Source organism: Seriola aureovittata, chromosome 6, assembly GCF_021018895.1.
Source record: "Seriola aureovittata isolate HTS-2021-v1 ecotype China chromosome 6, ASM2101889v1, whole genome shotgun sequence".
In the NCBI taxonomy this organism is placed as follows: Eukaryota; Metazoa; Chordata; class Actinopteri; order Carangiformes; family Carangidae; genus Seriola; species Seriola aureovittata.
The window spans coordinates 19,672,726-19,695,313 of NC_079369.1; the positions used below are offsets into that span (position 1 = coordinate 19,672,726).

General features: G+C 39.2%; 1 protein-coding gene across 1 annotated transcript in view; it reads left to right on the forward strand.

Annotated features, from left to right (window-relative positions):
- pde4ba (phosphodiesterase 4B, cAMP-specific a) overlaps window positions 1–22,588 on the forward strand; it is a 176,379-nt gene that overhangs the window by 24,895 nt on the left and 128,896 nt on the right. Inside the window, exon 3 of the mRNA XM_056377788.1 lies at window positions 14,545–14,783. Coding sequence (XP_056233763.1) covers window positions 14,545–14,783 — 239 coding nt within the window. The remainder of the gene's footprint in view (window positions 1–14,544; window positions 14,784–22,588) is intronic.

The window sequence follows — 22,588 nt, forward strand, 5'->3', positions numbered from 1 at the left end:
AGACCCTGTGTGTAGGTATAATAATAATCAACTTAACAATACTTAAATGTTTATAATCATATGTAATGGTAGATGCAACACAGTGTTATTCAAAAGGAGGATAAACATGAGATTAAAGAGCAAATGAATCAGCTGAGTATCTGCTCTGTGCTTTGGAAGTGTAGAAGCAGACTTCAGAGATCAAATGTAGTTTAGGGCCTGGGTGGAGTATGGTGTCATCTTTTAAGACGGTTCTGTAAATATATGATGGCACACTGATATCCCCTGCAGAGCCCAAAACATCATTTTGCAGTTGTATTGGGTTTCTTTTATCACAAGAAAGACCTTTCACAAAATGCTTTGACACTGAAATACCGGGTCGGCTCTGGTGTACTTGACATCAATTTCTTACCAGCTCCAGGAGGCACTGCTGTGGATTTCAGCCTACACTTTTACCTTCCTGTTGAGAGGGGCAAGCGAGAAGGGATATTCTACTTATCTAAAAACGGGTTTTGAAATTTGTGAACACATGCATTGTTAGACTATTGAACTGTCCATTGGTACAAATCAACACTGAAACATGTTCATTTCCTCTTAGAGAGAAGACTAATATGTGTCTTTACAAACACTGACAAATAGATTATTCATGTACACTTTAAGGAAATATTCAACATCCATGGGAATATGTTTATTTGCTTTTAGTCTGAGAGTTAGTTGAGAAGATTGATAACCTCTTTTATGTCTGTGTGTTCAGTATGCTGTTTTGCTTAGTGTAGAGACTGGACGCAGTGTTTTGAAAAGTAGGTATACTTAATGGATGGATGAATGGTGTGTAAAGCCCCTTAACTTATGGCGTTTTTCTGAATGGCTGCACTGGCTTCGTGTATATGCGTTTAACCAGAAAGCCTGTGTGTTTACAGTATATGTTTCAGTGAAAGCATTAAGTGTTTTCTGAATCAATGAAGTTAAGTGTGCTGAGGTAGGACATTGTTATTGGATTTCAGCTCTAACAGAAGGGATTTGGTTTAGCTGGTGATGCTTAGCTGGGATTAGATTCGAGTGGTGTAAGCGTGTGCAGACGAGCCAGTGCGTGTTTGTGTTAATGATTTGGCCCATCATGAAGCTGACATTTGGATAGGATTAGTTTGGTGTGTTGTATTTGTGTGTGGTGAGGATGTACAGTATGTGCAGGTGATTAATATGCAGTATGCACAAGGACTGGATCTTTGGGTCCACTCCTGTGTGTGTGTGTGTGTGTGTGTGTGTGTGTGTGTGTGTGTGTTTTTGGACTGTGGTGTGCTGAAGGGTGGATAGATTAAATAATGCCTCTGCACCCTACAGACCTGATGACCTTATTCCCATGCAGATCACAGCTAACCAGCTCTGATCTGATCAGCTCTGACTCTCCATCTCTGTCTGTGAGTATGTGGATCTACTCCAGTGCTTGTCAGTGAGTGCGCTTGAATGCACACCACCAATTGTATGTGACTTTGCATTTTTATGCAAGTGTGTTTCCATGCTGTATCTCCATAATCGCCTATGCTGTCAGGTGCTGCGAGCAGTCATCCAACCTTTTACTTATTAAATTAAAATCGGTTTTGTAGGAAGTGTCTTTGCACACATTATTCTCATCAAGTCCACCCATGCCCTGTCAAACATCCATCTGAGATATTAGCTGTACTTTAACCTTTAAACCTCATTGTCTCTCCTGATTAATGTCAACAGTTCTGTGAACATTTTTGAATTTGAATTCAAAATTTTGTTCAAACAAAGTGTGTGTGGTTATCTAGTCTTATTTTTTATAAGTTCTGTTTTATATAAGGGTAAAGACCTTTTAGCACGACAATGTTTAATCACTAATAATAGAGGCAAGAAACCATGTTTAGCCCCTTTTAACTGTGCTGACTGAAAATACACGTTTGAAGTGTGATAAGTTATCTAATGTTGCACTTTGATCAAAATAGCTATCATATATCAGATAGATTAATATGAAGTTATATCAATATCAGTGGCTAACTAGAACAACAACAAAAATCTTTGCCTAAATTTACTAACGGATGTTCAGCATATTTGGAAATATGCATTCACTCTATTTCTGAGAGTTAAGAGGATCGACACCACACGCATATCACTACTGAAAACCGGAGGTGATTAGCCTAGCTTAGCATAAAGACTGACAGTGGGGGGAAACGGCTAGCCTGGAAGCTGGCTCTTTGTAAAAGTCACAACTAACGTCTTAAGCTCACTAATTAACATGTTTTATGTTGTTTGTTTGATTTGCACATCAGCAGAAATGTAAAGAACATTTTTTTGACAAACATGACTGTCCCATCCCATCTCCAGCTCCATAGTTCAACACACAGACATGAGACTGTTCTCAATCTAACAGTTTGACCTTGGAAAGAAAGTGATACATTTTATTCCCCTAAATGTTTCTTTAAACCTGATTTACGTGCCTAAACCAAACCTTAGACGAAGTGCAGATGAGAAAACTTGAATGAATCATGTTTTTAATAACTACATGTAACAGTTCTGGAAGGCACTGACAAGCAATGTTGTCCCTGTGACGGGGTCATGCTCATTTTGATAAGCAAGGACAAATTACATGGTTTATGTTGTTTGTTTTTAGGACTTGTTGTCATCAGTCCTTTCCTCCGTTCTTTTTGTATTTTTTCCTCCTCTCTGACTCTTAATATCTCTTCCTGCCCCTCCTTGTTAGTTTCTCTCACTTCTTTTAGCTTCCATCTCTCCTTCTGTCATTCTATAGCACACTCATACGCTCTCTCTCTTTTGCTGTCTCTCTGTCACTCTGGCAGTTGAGTTCGTATTTACAGGGAGCACGGGTCAAACTGAACAGCTGTCCATTCTCCATTTAGAGAGCTTGGAAGCTGAGGGTTGAATCTTTGCCAGCGACAGCAACAGTCCAACAGTTTTCTCTCTCCCTTCTTCCCATCAACACTCTAATATTCCTCCGCCCTCTCTATGTCTCTCTTTTATGTCTGGTCAGGAGGACTGATGCTGGTTACCACAGCAACAGTAACTCTTCTCTTCCATGCACCTTGGGATTATATGAACTTTGACCTCTGGCACCTCATCTGTCAGTCTGTCACTTTGCATTGCTTTGAGCTCATGCTTTGTCATACTCTGAATGTCCTCTTATTATGAAGCCAGTCTTATGCACTCGATAAATAGGACGTCGTATTTCACATAATCCACGTCTATCTTTTGAAATACATGTGGTTTTACAAATCCTGTCTCACAACTAAATCAGTTAGTGATCTTGAATGAAAATGTCAAAATCTTCAACAAATGATTATTAATGAATAAATTAATAAATGCCCATGTTTCCCAGAGCCTGAGGTGAGGCTTTCAAATGTCTTGTTTTGTGTCATTAAGTGTCCTAATTCTGAAGATATTCAGTTTACTATCAAATATGAGAAAAGAAAAGCTGCAAATCCTCACATTTTAGAATCTGGAACCAACAAATGTTTGGCATTTATCCTTAAAAAACTGCAAAAATGATCAGTCGATTGTCTGAATAATTGCAGATTACTGTTGGAATCCCTATTCAAAAGGCATTTTTTAAAAATAATTTTGGAACCAGTCTGTTCTAAATACCCACCACATGAACCGTCTTTTAACCCACAATCAGTGTCCTGTTTTTAATGGACTAACGCTGGGATGAAGGTATACTTGAATTATTTATTAATATGTACATTATTTTTGAATTTCTTGCCAGATAATAGTAAAAAATGTTACTAAAGCCCAATAAAAAAATATTTAAATAGCTTGTTTTGTCCAACCCACCCTGCAAAATCGTGTATAAGCAGAGAAGCCAATACACACACAAAATTCACATTTTAGGAGCTATACCCAGCACATTATGGCTTAATTGCTCTTAAAATTCAATATATCAAACAAATCTTGAATCATCAAAGTTGTAGCCTATTAACATTCTGTTGATTTACTAACCAAGTAATGGACTGATTATTTGAGCTCTACAACACTTTGTGTAATTGGGTTTCAGTGGTTAAGATATGCAAGAGGGAGAGAAGCAGAAAATATTGGAAGAATGTCTGATTAATGAATGTTTCAATTAGGCTTGAGATTTATTAATCTGTAAAATTCATGTGTTTACCATGGAGTTAAGCATTAATGGAATAAAAAAGATAAGTGGCGTCTTCTGAGGAGGGCAGGGGATTATTCTTAGAAATGAAAAAACATGAACATGGATTCAGTCTGGTTCTCAATCTGTTCCTTTTGTTACATCTTCCCAGTCTTCCCTGTCTCTCCAATAACCTCTCCGTACATGCACACTAAATAAATGAAGCCGAAATCTCTTGAATATGGCCTTCAGCATATTACACCAAACGTGTTTTTGTGCTCAGCCCTCCGACAAACTAAATTTATCACACGTCACGCATTTTGCTATAAAGAGAGGGAAAGTAGGCAATTTATTTTATCTCGTCTGAGACACAGGGATCAGGCTATTTCACAGTGATAAAGAAGAGATGATGATAAAAGAATGAAAGGAGAGATAATAATTCACCAAACAGTTTTATTAATATCCTGTTCTTCAATCAACCTCAGGGGAATATTTCATTCCTTTTACCAGCCTAGAAATTGAACTGAATGAAGTTATTAGTCCTGAAATGGCCTTTTATTCAAATACAACAACACTCACTCTGTTATTGCATGAAAACAATGTAAAGCCTAAATCTGTTGATTCATTTTAAAAACTCTGGCTCACTTGAAGCCATTAACATAATTACAAAAATAGAAGGTTGCCAGTCTGAAGAAGACATTTTCAGTGCAGCTCTACAGTGGCTCCTTCAGACCCCATCCCTTTTCGTACAGCTTATTGCATTGAAGATTTAATGTGAAATAGATAACGTTATTCTCAGATCAATCTACACTCAACCCATAATGAGAAAGTGAAAACATGTTTTTAGATTTTTTTATTTTTTTTTGCAGATTTATTAAAATTAAATCTGCAACACAATAAACTGCAAAAAGTGAAGGGGTCTCAATTCTTTCTGAAGCCCCACCGTATGTAACACACTCACACTGAGAGCACAGAAATGTATGAACCAACAACTAAGTTCTTTTAATTCATATATTAAAACAACCCATGAATGTATTTGAAGGAGGCTCATTTATGCATATATGCTTTTTAGTGTTTTTTTTCTTTTTTGCCTTGCCTGCATTGGCAGGTGGGTGTTTCTATTCATCTGTGTGTAGAAAATGCTTGATATGTACAATATAAAAGACATTGAGGTGGTGCACACTTATAAATACCTTGGTGTGCACCTGGACAGTTAACTGGACTGGTCTTTGAACACAGTTGCCATCTACCGGAAGGGGTAGAGTCGGCTTCTTTTCCTTAGGAAGCTCAGGTCCTTTGACATCTGCAGTGAAATGCTGCACATGTTTTATCAGTCAGTGGACTCACTCAGGACTGTTGTTGAAAGACACATGCAATGTAAGATTGCGGCTATCTTGGACAATACCAACCATCCTCTAAACAACATTATGGCAGGACAGAGAAGCAGCGACAGCTGCAGCAAACATCTCATCTCACTGCACTGCAGGACAGAGAGGTTCAGGAGAGCCTTTGTGTCCACTGCCATCATGCTATATAACACCTCAGCAAAAGGAAGTCGACTAATCTGTTGTTAACTGTTTTTTATTATCATCAACAATGAGCTAATGGATACATGAATTTCCCCTAGGGGATAAATAAAGTAGCTATCTGGCTATCTTGCTAGCTAGCTATCAATCATGCATGTGCATGTTGCTGGAAGCTCTGCTCAGCTGTAGGTGAATATGTCTTATTTCATACAATACTAATCAGTCTCTTTCAGTCGCTCCCCTCCCTCGCTCATTCTCCCACTTTCTCTAATCTTGCTTTCATTCTCTCCAGCTATCCTGCCTCCCCTCACTTTCTTTCTGCTTTACTCAACCTTCTCTGCAAGTCCTACCTCTCATACCCTGGCCCAGCTGTTCCCTCCTCTCTTGCTCTTGTCCTCTCACTTACTTTCCCCTGTGTCAGACCTTTTTCTCTCCCTGTTCCTTACCATCAGCCCTCTCTGTATTCCCTCTCCTGCTCTCCATTATCTCCCTCTCTGTAACTGATGGGAAGCAGGTGTTGTTTTCTCAGCTCATCTCTTCATTTCCTCCCTGTTGCTTTGTTGCCTTGGTATCAAAATGGTGAGAGTGCAGTTGGTGGGGGCGGGTGAAAAATGGGAAAGATGCCAGTCAAGGGTGCCCTGAGATATGTATGTGTGTGTGTGTGTGTATATATCAGCTGAAGTTTATGATTAGCCTATTATTATTGATTGTTATTTATTTATACTCTTATGACATTCCTCCTATTGTTATGATTTTTTTTTGTTATATCATTAAAAAAAGCATGTAATTGAATGCCAAATAACAAATTTGATTTAAGTGAACAGTAGTATCATTAGTTTCCCATGGAGCAAAAAAGTCGTGAATAGAAATTATATTTATGCAACGGTTAGAAATTTTTGAAATTCAAACTTAGATATCATCATTGATCTCACATCAGAAATATCAAACAGGAAGCATTCTTATTAATTGTTACTATGGAAAATAAGAGCCGTGTACCAAGAAAAAAAAAAAAGACAAAATAATTTATATTAACTTTCAAAGGAAATGAGTGAAATTGCATTAAAATGTGAGCCCTGTTCTCAGTGGTTCTCTGCCAGTTTCTACACTGTGGGTTGCAGAGAAGTTTGTTTCAGCTAGTAGTGCACTTGAGGCCATCAAGTCCAAGTGGTTGGACTGCATGTGAAGGACCTGGCCTGAATCCCTGGTCAGCTATGTTGTTGGAAAACCAAGAAGCAGCAGCCTGGACTTTTCCCAAAGAGTAACGCTAGGTAACATAAAGGGATAAAGCTGGGCAAATTTGAACCACATGCTGCCCCAGTCATAGTGAGGAAAGTGGCCTTGGGTTCGTTGTTGCACTGGATTTTGAGATGATGCTCCTGAATAGCAGGCTCGCATTCAGTCACGTGTAGCTGGAAGGGCTACGCCGCCCAGATGGGAACATCGAGGTCCAGGAGGTCCCTGAAGTGGATCTCCATTTTATTCTTAACCATCCTCAGGTGGTTGATGTAAATGAGGAGGCAGTCATAGGAAAGAGGCTCAGACACCTACAATATTTATAACGCATATACAGGTCTATATGTCACATATTATACAGCATGTAACTTTGTGGTATTAAATAGGGTAGATTTATTTAGCAGATTTTTGAATGGAGTTTGGTTTGACATTGTTTTGTTCTATTTCAGGCAAAGTGATCCTGTTAAATTTAATTAATAGAATCACTGAAGATGTTTAATAAGACTTTAAAGTTCACCTCTAGACAAAACTGTTTTATAACGCTGCAGAGAAAAATTGCAGCAGTGTAAACTCCACTATCTCAGCTGTAATCAAGCCAGCTGCTGGCTCTGCTGTGGTCAATTGTATTGTAATTGTATATTTTGTCTTAATATGCTTTGGCAACTTTTTATTCATACCGATAAAGCCAATTAATTTTAATAGTGTTATAGTGTGTATCTGGATGCTAAACACTTTCACGGTAAGTCCGACAGCAGAATATCCCTCTTGTTAATTTGATAACAACAAGAGTTATGGCTATGGAAATGACACACCGCCTAGTAGTATTGGTGTAAACTGGCGTGTTTTAATGTTGCAGACCACATACTTTTGCAAGTGGCTGCAAGTTTCACCTCATTTCCTCATGAATCTTTGGTATAAACCCACCATAAGCAAGTGCCCCACCAAGAGCCCCTTGGCACCCCCCTGACATTCTCTGAATGTCCCCATTGAGAAACGCGAGTATAAAGGCTCCTTGCTTTGTTTCTTATTCTAAACACAGAGGACTTTCAACCTGTGCTGTTTGCTTTTCTGTACAGGACAGTCATAAATCACATGACAGCAAAAGGTTGCTGAAGGTTACTGTTTGAACAAATGACCAATGCTGACATTTCTCCGCTGAGGACAGTCTCAAAAGGCTGTGACTGATGTGTGTCTTATGATCTGGTATAAATTTAGATTTGACAAGGCAGCAAAGGTACATTATCATCTCTCTATTAATCTCATCCAGCAGCTTAGGCCTTGTGACCTGGCTACTGGGACTGTGTGTTTTGGTGTGTGTGAATGAAGTGCATAAGGAGGTGAACAGACGTTGTTCTCATATGTGTATGTGTGTGTGTGACTAATGAGTATGTCACAGTCTCAGTACTTAGTGGTCCCAAGAAGACAGAGAGGCCATGAGGGTAGCGCTGCAAATGGGCTAATGGACTTATGCACCTGACCCATCCTGCTCCTGCCCCACAGATACACACCGCGCATACACACTCTCATCACAGCAGCTGAAGGATAGCAGGTAGAGTACGTGGGAGGAATGAGAAGTCTTGTCTCAGATTTTACTGTGCAAAATGATTTCAGATTCATCTGTCTCCTATATATCGTTTACTTTTTTCAGAAGAGTGGTGAGAAGTCTAGACTAAAGTATTTGTCTACTGTTGGACAAAATATTAGAAAAGACCTTCCAGTTTATTTGATTGAAAACCATCCCAGAGCTGAGCTTTGAAAATGACCACAGAGGTGAATCATCTATGGCAGTGTGTCAACAAAAGCTGAACATCAGGAATAATGTATCAGATTACATTATATAATGTATTCTTTCTCTTTTTTCTTCTACATTGTTTACAATGTTTGTGTTTAGATCTATGGATCATTAAACTAAAATGAGTTTCACTACAGAAACTAGTAATTACACTGACATTAGATGTTACCAAATATTTACACCTACTAACTTCCAAAATTGTAGTTTTCTAACATATGAACTGTATAGATTGAAAAAAGTCAAAGACTATGGTCAACATACCTGACCTGACACACCTGACAATTGAAATCCAGTTTTATAATGATGTAAATTGGGAAGACTAGAAATTAAATTTCACAAAAATAAAAATATAATATCACAAAGATTGAAAGTTTGATTTCCCTCTCCCCACAAAATTGCACAAATACTACAAATTCTGAAATATATATGTTCCTTTCTTTGTGTATACTTAGAATTACTAAGGATTGGTTAGGTTTAATATATGATGCTTGTTTCACTAAACCAAGGCAACTTTTAAATGTCACGCAATTGCATATAAAGTCAAAGAGGATCAGATGCAATTTCATCTAGGGTGGCACGAATTGACTTGAAGAAAGTTATATCTGCTTTGTGTGTGTGGAAAGATGGAGAGAGACTGGATGGAAATGACTGGAAGAACTTAAGTATCTGATCAGTTCTTAGTTCGGTCAGAAGCTGCCACACAAATGCACCGGGTGATCCTGTCTCTTCAAAACTACACTCATAGACTAATAAACCATTTTCTCAGTTATGTGGTGGTAGCGGCAACATAATCGCTGGCTGGATCATGTCCAGAGGGAAGGTTTTTTTTTTCTTTTCTTTTTTTAATGAATGAACAGTGCAAGTGCAACATTTATTAATGGCAACACACTCACCGGGGGGTGAATGGCAGGCGTACAAAGCACAAGACTGTTACACCAGAGACTGGGATTCACATCCACAGTCCCGTCTACGGTTAGGTTAAGAAAACAAAAACACTTTTGTTAAGGTTAGGGAGAGACTGGATTTGTTTAAATGCAAATAAACATGATGTGTTTGAAGTTTCTGTGATCTCTTTTTGTATAAAACCGTGCTCTTCCTCTAACCTTAACCAAGTGCTGTGAGTGCCTAAAACATAACCATAAAAAATGTTGAATAATGCTATTTTCTACAAAATGTAGTAGCTGTTACATTTTGTTGTATATGAATTTCTGTTTTAATGTAGGAGACGGGTGCATAGTTGGTGCGTCCGTTGATAGCTTACAGAAAGTACTTTGGATGTTTGAGTTGAATCAACACAAATGGTCTAGCAATCAAAGTCGTTGGAGTGATGCCACGTGAAAATTGTTCTTGCTTTCTGTCTGAATACACCTTTACATTTAAATATATGATGTAACTCATGATGCTACAATGATCTCCTGTTTAAGTAGTTGGTTATTTTTGATTAGAAGGTGCTAGAGGAGTTTCCTAGCAACCAATTGACACATCATCAAAGACTTCACTAGGTACGGCCTTCATTAAGTTTAAATGGTGCACTGAATTATAGTAAGTCACCAGTTTAAAACTATAAACCTTAAAACTAAAAAAGATATGCAAAAGTCTGAAGTTGCAATTACTCATCTGCATTAATTAACTGTATCCATGACTTTCTGGACCTTTCTTGTCTTTGAAAATAGAAAGTGATTAAAAAGCTGTCTGATGAGTCAGACCAGTTGAATTGCTTAGAAGTTTCAATTCACAGCTCTGTCCCTTTTTTTTCCTCTCAGTCGATCAAATGTTATGCCACCTCGTGATCTTGTGAAAGAAATGAAGAAAAATAGGATGGTTTTATGTAAAGGAAAATGGAAATTAATGAAATTTACATAAAGATTTGCCCTCAGTGTCCTTGAGAGTAAAACTTTCTTCCTGTAACAGACTATGATTCATGTGTTACGGAACTACAATATGTGTTGGTACATGTATCCAGAGCAACTCGCACTATCGTGCAGTTTATAGAGATTCAAATTAGTCCATGACGTAAACCTTGAACATATGGAGACTGTTATCACATCAGAGTCATTGTAAGAGTTACAGGGGCTCAGGCATTGGCAGGCTACCAGGTGCAGTCATCACTGTTAAGAGCATCATCTGATATGATTTGATATGATATGAGTACCTTGATATTATGCTCTGTGTGTGTTTTATACATGTGTCCTTCACACTGCTGCTATTTCTTCTGTGTTGTGTGCGATCTTTCTGTTAGCCTTCTCTTATCTAATATCACCAGCCTCCTTCCCTCTTTTCTCTGTCCTCTCTGCTCTGCAGTGCAGTTCTTATCACTCCCATATCTCACTTTGTCCTTGCCTTTCCACCACACTATCTCCCTTCTGAGCTATCATAGAAAAAGTAGTGTTTTCTCCTCTTTCTTACTCATGACTCTCCAGCTCTCCAGGCAAATATCTCTGAACACCATCGGAAAGCAATGCTTTACTTTCTCTGTTTTTTCTGTTTCTTGTTCTTTTTTCAATACTTACAGAGGGCACCACAGATGAGCCGATTGTTTATTTCAATATCATTATTTACTCCTTTGTATTTCATTACATAATGCTCCTACCTTTTGATTGTTGCCATGTGCATATTTCTAAACATCAGTTGCTGAGCTGATTTGTCTCTCAGCTGTTTTCTCAGAACAAGGTCTTCCTCACCTTCAAGACAAGGAATGAGTGAGAATAATGGATTATTTTAGTTATTACTGACGTTTAAGCAAGTAGTAATTCATAGTGCAACTATTCATCAAGCCTGTCAGAATCATTCCTAGAAATCCTGCTTAAAGTTTGACTATAAAAGAAAAGCTATATATATATAAAAACGTTAAAATGCAAGCTGGTGCTGTGAAAATTAAAACCTATACAAACCTGCACGTGGTGTGCATCAAGTTAGTATGTGAATTGATAACTTCTGAGTTTTAGTTTGAGTCTTGTTGTTGTGCAGGTTAGGGCCACTGGAGGACAGGATACGCTAATAGATCGTGCAGTTATTGTTGGTGGCATATGAGGAATAATGCTGCATTGTATGTATATAAGTGTCTCTAAGCTTAAAGTTTTTGCACATGCAGACTTATGCTACACGATGAGCAAAATGAGAACTTAATGGATGCCTTTCCAGTATTCTTGACTTCAGTATGGAAAATACCTGCAGGCTGCAGTGACTGATTGATTAACTTTATCATCCCAGAGGAAAATCCATTTTCAATGTGGGCACAGCTATTGGACATGGACAATAAAAACATTCACAACAAAAACTGTCAAAGACATCATCCACATATGACAGACAACAAATATCAGTGTCATACTGTACTGCAAAGGCAGAAGAAAAACAGTTCAATACACAGGACTACACAGCACTTACCTACAGTACTTACACAAGTACAAGAATTTGATATCAAAAACTGAAATGATGAGTGTAATGGTTTTTGGATACCTGACTGAACTGCTGGGTGGTTGCACTCACCGAGGCAAACAGTATTCCCAGCATTAAGTACAACCACCGTGCAGAGTAAAGTTCCAGTTTTCTGTGTGTGGATGAACAACCAAAACGAAGCCGAAGAAAACAACTGTGAAACACAACAATTTGGGTTTTTATTCAACACACTGGAAAAACATCTGTATTAACAGTCTGCAAGACTAAATTGTAATCAGCAATGAATGGCTGGAGGCGACCATTGAGTATGGTGACCTCGAATGTGCTGGTATTTCCAGTATGCAAGTTGAGTCCAGTCTATCATTATACTTCTCTGCCATTTGAAATGATTGAACAGCCTGAGTTTGTTGGGCTACAGGAAGCCCGAAGGGAAACACAAGTCACCACCCACACAGCTTAAATTAAGCCAGTTCTTTGTCAAAATAACTCATAGTGTATAAAGTAACAATGAAAAGAGATTGTAATGCTTCCATCACGATCACTGGCAGTGTGTAGTTGCACAGAAGTAACAAGTAGGTGGGTGAAGGCAACTAGCCAAGAAGAGCTGTGGGACTCAGAGTGGGAGGCTATATTTACTGGAAGGAATACTTACTACAGGAGACCCAGTAGATATCAAGCCCAAAAAAAGATCCAATACAAATGATTTGGTCGTTCATTTTTACGTGGCACTACTGCTGACTCTGACTAGACTTTTACAGTAACATCACAGGACCAGGAGTAAAAATACTCTATTCTCCCTCAGTCAGACATGAGTTATTTAATGTGCAGTGCTTACTACACACACCATCAACAAGGAGAGAAGGTTCTTCTTTTGCAACAACAATCACTGTACGGCTGGAACTGACACTTATTTTCATTATCAAACAATCTGCAGATTATTGTCTCAATCAATTATTTCATCTTTAAAATATTATTATTATTATTATTATTATCATCAGAATGGGCTGCTGATTAATTTGAATTAATTTAGCATTTCATCTCTACATCACTGTTTGAACAACACTCAAAACCATAGAAATTAAAGTAATGATTATGCGTTTTAGTTTTTGGCTGGATCGTAACTGCAACCAGACGTGCTTCAGGTTCTTGAAGACTTTTCATTTTACGTCTATGGTACAGAGTAATTTGGTGTGTCCATGACAATGGTTAAAATCCTCTCCATGTCACAGGTGCAGGTTAATTCCCTGCATGCCTCTATTTGTTGCTGAGCACATGATGAGGTGCAGCCAGGTTCTTTTTTAAGTTTGATGTGTCTATTTTAGCTTGTAACAGCACCTACATCAAACCTGAGAACCCTGAAATAAAGAACTAACTAATGCTGTATTTAATGGGAAGGTTATGAGCAGGTTGGGGTAAGCCTTAGGAAAAGAAGGAATTTACCAGATTGGACCAGAACTGTGGAAAAAGGAAATGCATTGATTATAGAAAGTGTGATTTTGAATAAAAGGAGGGAACTGTTGAGCATGCAGAAGAGGTATTTTCAGTCATTGTCAAACTCAGCATGATTTCTAAAAAGTGTCTACGAGATGCTAGATAATTATGGCCTTAAGAACTATAAACACAAAGTGATTTGACAACAGAGACAGTGACAGAAACAGACGGAAGGTGACAGAGTACATTTTCATTGCTGTGTTTAGTCAGAGGTGGGAGGTTCAACTTCCACTAACTCGTCCTTTAATGCGGACTTCCATTGTTTTTATTTCCATGCTCACATGCAAACACATGTTCCATTTCTCCCTGTGTCTCTTGCTCATTATCACTTGTCAAGGTCTATCATGCTCTTCAGTCTTGCATGTAAATGCAGACTGCAGCTGAGGAATAAACATGGTTGTTTATGCAAAGCAATCAGTTTGCTACAGACAGCACAAGAGATGATGAAAGATGAAAAATCTCAGAATGATGTGGGATTAATGCTTTAATACTGTACTGTAAACACCTCCAGTGTTTTTTTTAATTTTTTTTATATTGTGATAAAATCATAATAATTTTAAAACAGTTTTATTTCAGCCCTATGGATGATTTCTGGTCATTTTCTCACAGTTTCAAATTTGGGTTTTGTGATGTTTTTTGCATCCTGATGTGAGGTCACAGGTAAAAGGCTGGGGTTATCGAGAATAAAGGCTGTATGAATAAAGGTAGTGTGAATGAAGATCTTGTACACGTAAGTGAGAGAGGGGTGTTTGTAGTCCACTGTATGTAACATCTGTCAAGAACGGGCCCGTGGCGCCCCTTAGTGGGCAAACAGCTTACTAAGTGGGGGGGGCTGTGGCTTCAGCAATTAAACACAGCATTTACTTTGAATTGAAGAGAAGGATTATTTGATGAATTGAGTTTTGCACTGTTCCTGTCATTATCTCTATCCTGTCCTGTTTTACTTTTCCTTCTCTGTCTGAAGTTCATGCTCTCATGTCACTCACTTATTCTCTCCGTCATCCCTTTCTTTCTGTTCTCAGGACAGCAAAGAACCTCCAGATTGTTGCCTCAGTGAGTCTTTTACTTCTCCGTCCTGCACACTGGGTGTCGACCTGCGCCGGGGCCGACGCCGTTTGTCAGGCAACTTACAGCTGCCCCCGTTGTCATGGCGTCAGGGGGAAAGGTCGCGGACGCCTGACGAGGAGATTATGGCCAGGCCAACATCCCTGCCGTTTGGAGCCCCTCCCAGGATAGACATCACGCCGGTTGAACCTGAATGGTGAGTGGACTGTAAAGTAGAAGACAAAAGTTGGAACAGAACAAACCGTGTGTATACAATTTAAAAAAAAAAAAAAAAAAAAAAAAAAAAAAAAAAAAAAAAAAATCTTTAAATAGTTAAAACAGACATACGAAGAAGATCTATTGGGCTTCGCTGGTCTCCTGAATCAGGAGACTGGTGTCAGGAGGTCAGAAGGCGTGCACACACCACAGTTGTGGAAACAAAAATCCATGTGTGAGAGGAATTAAGGGAGAAAGGCCTCATTGAGGTCCTTGCAAAGTGTCATGCAACTCAGAAATGAAAGGCAGGACCTGACCAGGCTGTCCTCAGCAGGGTGGAGCTGACTTTGACTGGGGATGTGGTCATGGGGTGAAAGAATCTCTGTGGGATACAATTTTTGAGGAGAGGGCAAAGACTCAGGGGAGGCCTTGCACAGCTTTGTAGTAGATGTTGCTAAAGATGTAAAAAAAAAAAAAAAAAAGAAAGAAGAAGCTCCACAGAGGCAAAGCATCAAGGTGCTTGATATTGTTGTGTTGATAAATTTCTTTGTCATTACAAAGAGGTCAGGAACGGCTTATAAACTGTCAGTGCTAGAAAGAAGGCTCCACCTGATTACTGTGGAGCATCATTTGTTTGTCCTTCAGGCAGCACCTCACTCCAGGCTTGGTGCAGATTTGTGTGTTTCCCGTGGGAGGCACTACCCTGAATACTGAAGCCAGGGAACAAAAGTTTCCCATTCACAGTAACTGCTACAGATAACTGAACATAAAAAAATGTTACATGATATGTATCTGTAGCTGTAGGTATGTGTAAGTAAATCCCCCTGCCCAGAGGTGAGTATACACCATATACTTGTGTATATGAACCACTACACCTCTGCTTATGACCATGTCTCTCTAGGTGTTATTGGGGGGTCGGTGTGGGAATTCTGAGTGCTGAGGCCATCGTTGTGAACCATCTGGTTCTTGTACAGTGGATGAGTGCTGTGCCTGTCCAGTATATTTTATTTTTTTGAGCCAAGGTTCTGCCTTGTCACCGACTCTGTTTGTGATTATTCAGAATCTCTTGTCCAATTTTGGGAATCTGAGGATATCATATCTGCTTCGTGCTGATGATTTAGGTCTTTTCTCTTTATCCGAAATGTGACCTCTGGCATGTCCTGGGCACATATCAGTCTTTTTAAACATGCTCCTTCTTGGGTGAATGCATAAGAATGCATGTATGGCATTAAACTGATAGGTAAACATGTTTGTTTTTTTCACACCTTTGAAGTGAGTTATGGGGCGCTCAAAGGTTAATTAAATGTAATTTGAACTTCTAATCATTGGAGACACAGTTATGTTTAAGCAAGCCATGGGTTCCTCCAGTCACACTGAGAAATCTTGTTAGAATACCTCTCTGCATCAGTGACTGATCTGTCATATTGCATTGAGCCCTTTGGAAATGACACTGCCTTGTTTCATTATTTATGCACCATGCCTTCAGACACAGTTGTGCGTTCACACACACACACACACACACACACTGGGCACATGTTGACAGCAACAGGTTCAATGTGCAGTTTCAGATAACACATGCACAAACACAGACAGCAAGTGGCCAGTTCTTGGCGGGCAGCCAGTTGTCCAGTCGTGTCAAATTCAGATATACTTTTACTTAACTCGTTAATCAGTCCTGATTGGCCCCGTACTCCTGTTTGTGTGTGTGTTTGTGTGAGAGAGTGTGTGTGAGTGATGAGTGGAGGAACACTTTAAAAAGAGTTGCCAAGTGTTTCATTCCTTTCAGTTAGATGAATAAGGGCTGCTGGAAGGGCGAGTGCTAATCAGCCCTGATTGGCACTGCACATTAGTGTATGTGTGTTTACGTGCACTGTACACACGTGTGTGTCTGTTTCCTGTGTAACTGCAAGCAATATTGTAGGTTATGTAGGGCAGGGTGTTGCTGGATGTTGCTGTCAGAAAGCATTTTTACATTTACATTTTCGGTATGGCTGACACACAGTGTGTGACAGGTTCGCTCCAGCCCACTGGTTTTCAGCCTTTTAAGTATTTCTTACTTGTGACCTGCTGTAGCGAATTTCATATGTTCCTTTCTCAATGTATTTGAGTAATAGAAGTCATACACTCTTGAATTTCACAAGAATAAAGCAAATATTTGACAAAACCCCCCAAAAAACTATATTTTATGTCGCAGATTTCTACTCCTTTACTATCTTGTTAATCCTCAAACTTATCTTGTGATGCAACCGGGTTTTCTGAGCCCCATGTTAGGAATCAGTGCTCTAGGTTCCTCCTGTGTTCTTGCTGTGCGAGCGTCAAAGACAGAGAAATGCCTTCAGCTTGTCTATCTTCAAACATTGGGTTTGCAAAATCATAGTTGGTTATGGTTATTTTCTCGATTTATTGATTCATTGTTTTGTCCAAAAATGTTCAGAAAATAGTTTAGAAAAGGTTTGTTATAATTGCTCAATGTGATGTCTTCAAATGTACTGATTTATTTGCACCAACTGTTCAAAAAGAGATTCAGTTTACTATATGTAAACTACAAAGAAAAGTCACAACAGTGAACATTTGGTGTTGTTGTTGCTTGAAGAATGACAATCAGTTATGTAATTTGTTATCTAGTGGCATTGCTGATCAAATTATTGATAAATTGATTAATTGTTGGAGTTCTATACAATATTGCTGTGCCTGTTTCTTCCATCTCTTAAGGACTTAATAAGGAAATAAACAAGTCATGTAAGTTGCCACACTGAGAAGAAAAATGAAAAATAATTTAATTTTCAGCAGTTTTTGTTGACAAATAGCATTAAACTCCTGAGATCAAACAGAGAAATCACTGGAATGTTTGAGGAGTTGCAACTTCTCAACGTCTACCAGAAGAGGGCAGTGTGATAATGGTTGACTGGATGGACTCGCACACTCACGTTTACACAAACAGACTGGTGACAGAGTAAAGGAAAAAGCTGAATAGATAAGCGGAGAAACATAAATGCAGATGCGTGCACACAGGGTGAAAAAGTGATATGAATAATTTCCTACGGCCTTTTTGTTCACCTGATCTCGACCCAAGTTGACACCTGTGGGAGATGTGTTACACAGCTCTCTTCACCATCATCAAAACATCAAATGAGGGAATATATTTTTGAAGAAATCACTCCAGAGGGGCACAGAGACTTGAATTGCCAAGGAGCAGTGATACTTGCTGTCCTGGAGTCTACTGGTGCTTCAAGACCTTAATAAGACACTTCATGTTGTTCTTTTGTCCTATAATGTGTTTCCCGTCTGAACACATATGTTGCATTTTCGTTATTGTTTATAGGATCTTATGATGACTTCCATTTCTCTCTGTTAACAGTGAGTTTATTGGTGGCCGTAAAAGGTCGCTCAGGCAACCGCAGACTTTATAGCAGGTGTGTGTCAGTCGTCAGTCACCCTGGTGCTAGAGGCAGACATGTTCCCCAATGTGCTTCTCCCCTCCTTGCCCTCCTCTCTTTTAAAAGCCATCACACTACTGTATGTCCCCTTCAGGCATCACTGCTGCTGAACGTCAGGGTCAGCAGAACCTCCTGAAGGTCCTCAAGTCTGATTACTCTCCTCCCCAGTGAAGCCTTAAGTCAGTAGATGTGCCTGTTGTTTGTCTGTAAAACAATTTAAGCACAAGTCATCAGCACCACCTCTCCTCTCCCTCCCCACTCTTTCTTCATGTACTTATTTAAGTGCTGCCACCAATGTTTGGAAAGAGGAGGAGGGAGCAAGAAGTTATTTTGGGATTCAATTATTTTTTTCTGCTGATATACACAATTGCTTCAGAGCTGAGAATCGCTCACAAATTTATTGTGAAAATTGTGCATCTGTGTGTGGGTGTGCTTGTGCCACAGATCGAGGAAAGCCTGTGCAAACGGAAAGTCTTGAGTGTTAATGATCCAAAGTCAGCACCTAGTCAAAGTACTATATACTGTATGTGTGTGCTGAATGAAAGCCAGCGGATGCATCTATAGTGCATGCGCTCATGCAATCAGACTTTGATGACTGATGAATAATCGCCAGGTTCACTTCATCCAGATTGTCGTAATCAGGTGATGAGAGGTCATCACAATCAATACAAAGATATATTAGGGTGGTGACAGGGCTCGCTGAGCTCAAAGAACTATTATCAAATGCTTTGTGCTTTATCACATCACTTAATGTCTTTTGAGAGGTGGCTGCGGACAAGCTGCAGTATTTTTGCCTGATATAACAAACAAAACAAACTACCCTACTAATTTCATGACACTGTCAATCTCTTTAAACTTTTACAATTATAGCATATGGTTGGAATAAACATTTAGATGTTTGATAAAATGTTTCCACTAACAATGGCACTTGATTGTGGAATTTTCATTATGTTTTAGTGTTTGAATGGCAGCAGATGAGGCCACCCTTAGCAACGCTATGACACTTTACAGCAGCTCAACAGTGGCTGATGGCCTATGGATGGCTGAGTGTCAGTAAGAACCTTATGTGGCAGTTTTCCATTAATTTCTTAATGGCATTGGCTTCTGGTCATGAATTGACCGGTCTCTCTCGGAGATCAAATGTGATTGCACTTAATGTGAAATTGCGAGGCTCTCGAATGTCTTAACAGTTGAAATGATACTCCAGCAGTTTATTTACAGCTCTGTTCATTGGGGCTGCAACAATCCATTGTTTTTTTGATCGATTCATCTGTTGAATATATTTTGATGAAGTGTTTAATTGCACAGATATCCAGTTTACAATGCTGTAAAACAGAAAAGCGGGAAATCTTCTCAATGTAGAAAGTGAAACTAGAAACCGTTGAAAAAAATGATTGAAATGATTGATTAATTATACATTTTTTCTGATTAATTTTCTGTTGATCGAGTATTCGATTAATCGACTAATGTCCATGCTATTTCCTGCAGCCCTTCCTTTTGGCCACCATACGAGAGTAAATTTCGTCAAGCTAATTTTGGTGACCACAGCTTTTGCCTGATTTCATTTACTTTTATTTTCTACTAGTCCCAAATGCCAGAAAAACGTACCAAAATACCCCGAGCCAGTGTAATAATAGAGGAGAGAGAGGAGTACACATTGAGAAAATTATATCTTTGCAAGTGTTGCAATTAAATCCCATGAAAATGCTGTTTTGCACAATAGTGTCTGTTTCGCACAACTGTTAGATGTTATTTCAAAGTTGCTTGACAGAATACTTGGGATGTGCACAGGTCTCTGCAGAATCCTTGTACTGATTTATCTATTTGAAGCCCAGACCAGTGCTCTCAGTGGAATATAATAATATAATTTCCCACTAAGAATGGCATTTGCCATTTTGGCTGCCTCTCCAAAAGTGAATTGAAACTATATCTGGATGTGTTTTTCACAGTCAGGACGACACTGGCCAGATTATGGCTTGTCTGCACTCTGTGTACTTTCTTTGTGCGGCGTGTTGTCGAGCGCTGCCCTCTCTGCTGGTGTTCCAGACGGCTTTCATGTGGGTGTGAGTAATCCAGAGAGCCAGTGAGCAGAAATTGGATCAAGCATTTTTCATTTTAGCACGCACACAGACTAAAGGAGACGAATCATGCGTCAAGATTACGTTTGTGTTCGTGTGTAGTTTTGGCTATTTAGCTTTCCGCCATACGGTGCATATAAAAAAAAAAATATATATATATAAAAAAAAAAGTATTCACCCCCCACCCCACCCCCCCACCCTTTGGACTTAATTATTTGAATATCAGCAGATTAAGATCAAAACAAGTAATTACGTCAGTAAATATGTGGAAGTAAACAAAGGCTAATTGTGGTGGTTTGACTTGTTCATGCTGCTTTGTGTAGCTTTTTAATATCTTTGCTAAGTACATTTTAAATTATATCATCTTTTTTTCTGAATAGGTGGGGCTCTTGTTGCAACACCAATCTCGGTCTATGTTGAGGGCAAATGCTGCTCCCCTCGACTCCAACAAAACACCAATGCTCAACATGCAGCTCATATTTGAACATCATTTCGCATGATTATACAGCTTAGCCAATGGAACAAGGATGGCCAAATAAGACCCAGCTTTATGCTAAATCCTCAAAATGAGCCGTCATGTTCCCCACAGTTTCATCAGCTTTGGGAGAGTTTTGGTTCCGTGTCAGTGGTAAAAAAAAAAAATCTGTCATATTTATCTTACCCTGCTCTTGTGGTTGTCAGTTTATGTTGCATGACAGTTCCCACATGTGTGATTTAAACCTGATGCTCAGAGCAGTTTAGTTCGTTAGGCTGTGAGTTGACAGGGATGTTGTTTAATGGGATGACTGTCTTCATGCTACGGTATATTCAAACATGCCAGGGAGAAATTTGTCACAGATATCACACTTTTTTGCACATAGAAAGAATCTTAACAAGGACACCTTCAAATCATAATACGGATTTCTCCACAAACCACCTGTATCCCATTTGCTATTGTTCTCTGCCTTCTTTTCACTCTGCTCATTTTCCTTTTCTATGACCTTTTATCCTTTATTTATATTTGGATTGAACACAGGGATGTAATTCATATGAATTAATGATGCACAGCGCTTGTCCTTGGCACTTCAATCTGCCTCAGTTTTTCCCACGAACCATAGTGAATGAATACAGGTCTGTAAATCTGGGCCACAATGCAGGATTGTTTCTCACTTATCTGCGAGACGGTGTGTGTAAGAGGGAATAAGGCAGAGAGAATTTTATGTAACCAGAGATGCTACATTGAGGGCTCTCATCTCAAGACCTAAACTCATCACACGCAGGCCCATCACCTCCATCTGACACACACACACACACACACACACACACACACACACACACACACACACACACACACACACACACACACAAAATGTTCTGGTCGCCCTGCTCAGGGTCTCACTGCGGGAGACCAGAGACTGAGGGAAAATGGGGCAGGCTGAGGCGTCTTTCTTGCATGTCGTGAAATTATAGAAAGTGACAGGTGGGCCTGTGGAGCGGGGATGGATACTTTTTTAACCCTGTACTCATTCAGAAAGGTCAAGGTATGGAAAGAGAAAATTTGATATTGGATATAATCAATTCAATCATGTTCATTTTAGTGCTAATGAGCATGCTAACATACTTAAATGAGATATGAACATTATTCATGGTAAACATCAGCATGTAAGCATTGTCACTGGGAACATGTAAGCATCCTAACGGTAGCATTTAACTCAAAGCAAAGGTGTGCCTCTCAGAGCCTTTACCATGGCTTTAGTCTCTTATTTATGGTAATTGACTTAAATGATTAATCAATAATTCAAATTGTTGTCAATTACTTTTCCGTCAATTCAATAATTGACTAATCATTTCAGGACCTAAGACCTTTACTAGCCCAGATCTGAAAAGAATGCAGTGTTTTTATAAGTTTCCATCCCCACTGATATCTTTTATTGAGGTCTGCTCGATCAAGGAAATAACACGGCAGTGAAGAGCCGGCAGAGCTCCTTTATGGTTGGCTGCAGGCACATCTCAGCTCTGTCTGTGCTGTGACCGTGCATTGTGAGCTTTCACTCAAGCCCTCAAGGATGTAAAAACCACAGTTTAATGTGGAATGAATTGGCACGGTCAGTCTCTAATTCAATCTCTTCCAATCTGGAATCTCTTAAAATGGCTTGCTGGCATTGGTTGTCTCTCTGTCTCATATATGCTTTGTCATTCATCTTTTGTCATCTCCTTTTCAGTGCAGACACCTCACTGAGCTTCAAGAGTCAGCTAAAATATTTTTATAGGATTTTTGTGTAGGTGTTTTTCTTTATTTCTTCAATAAAGTC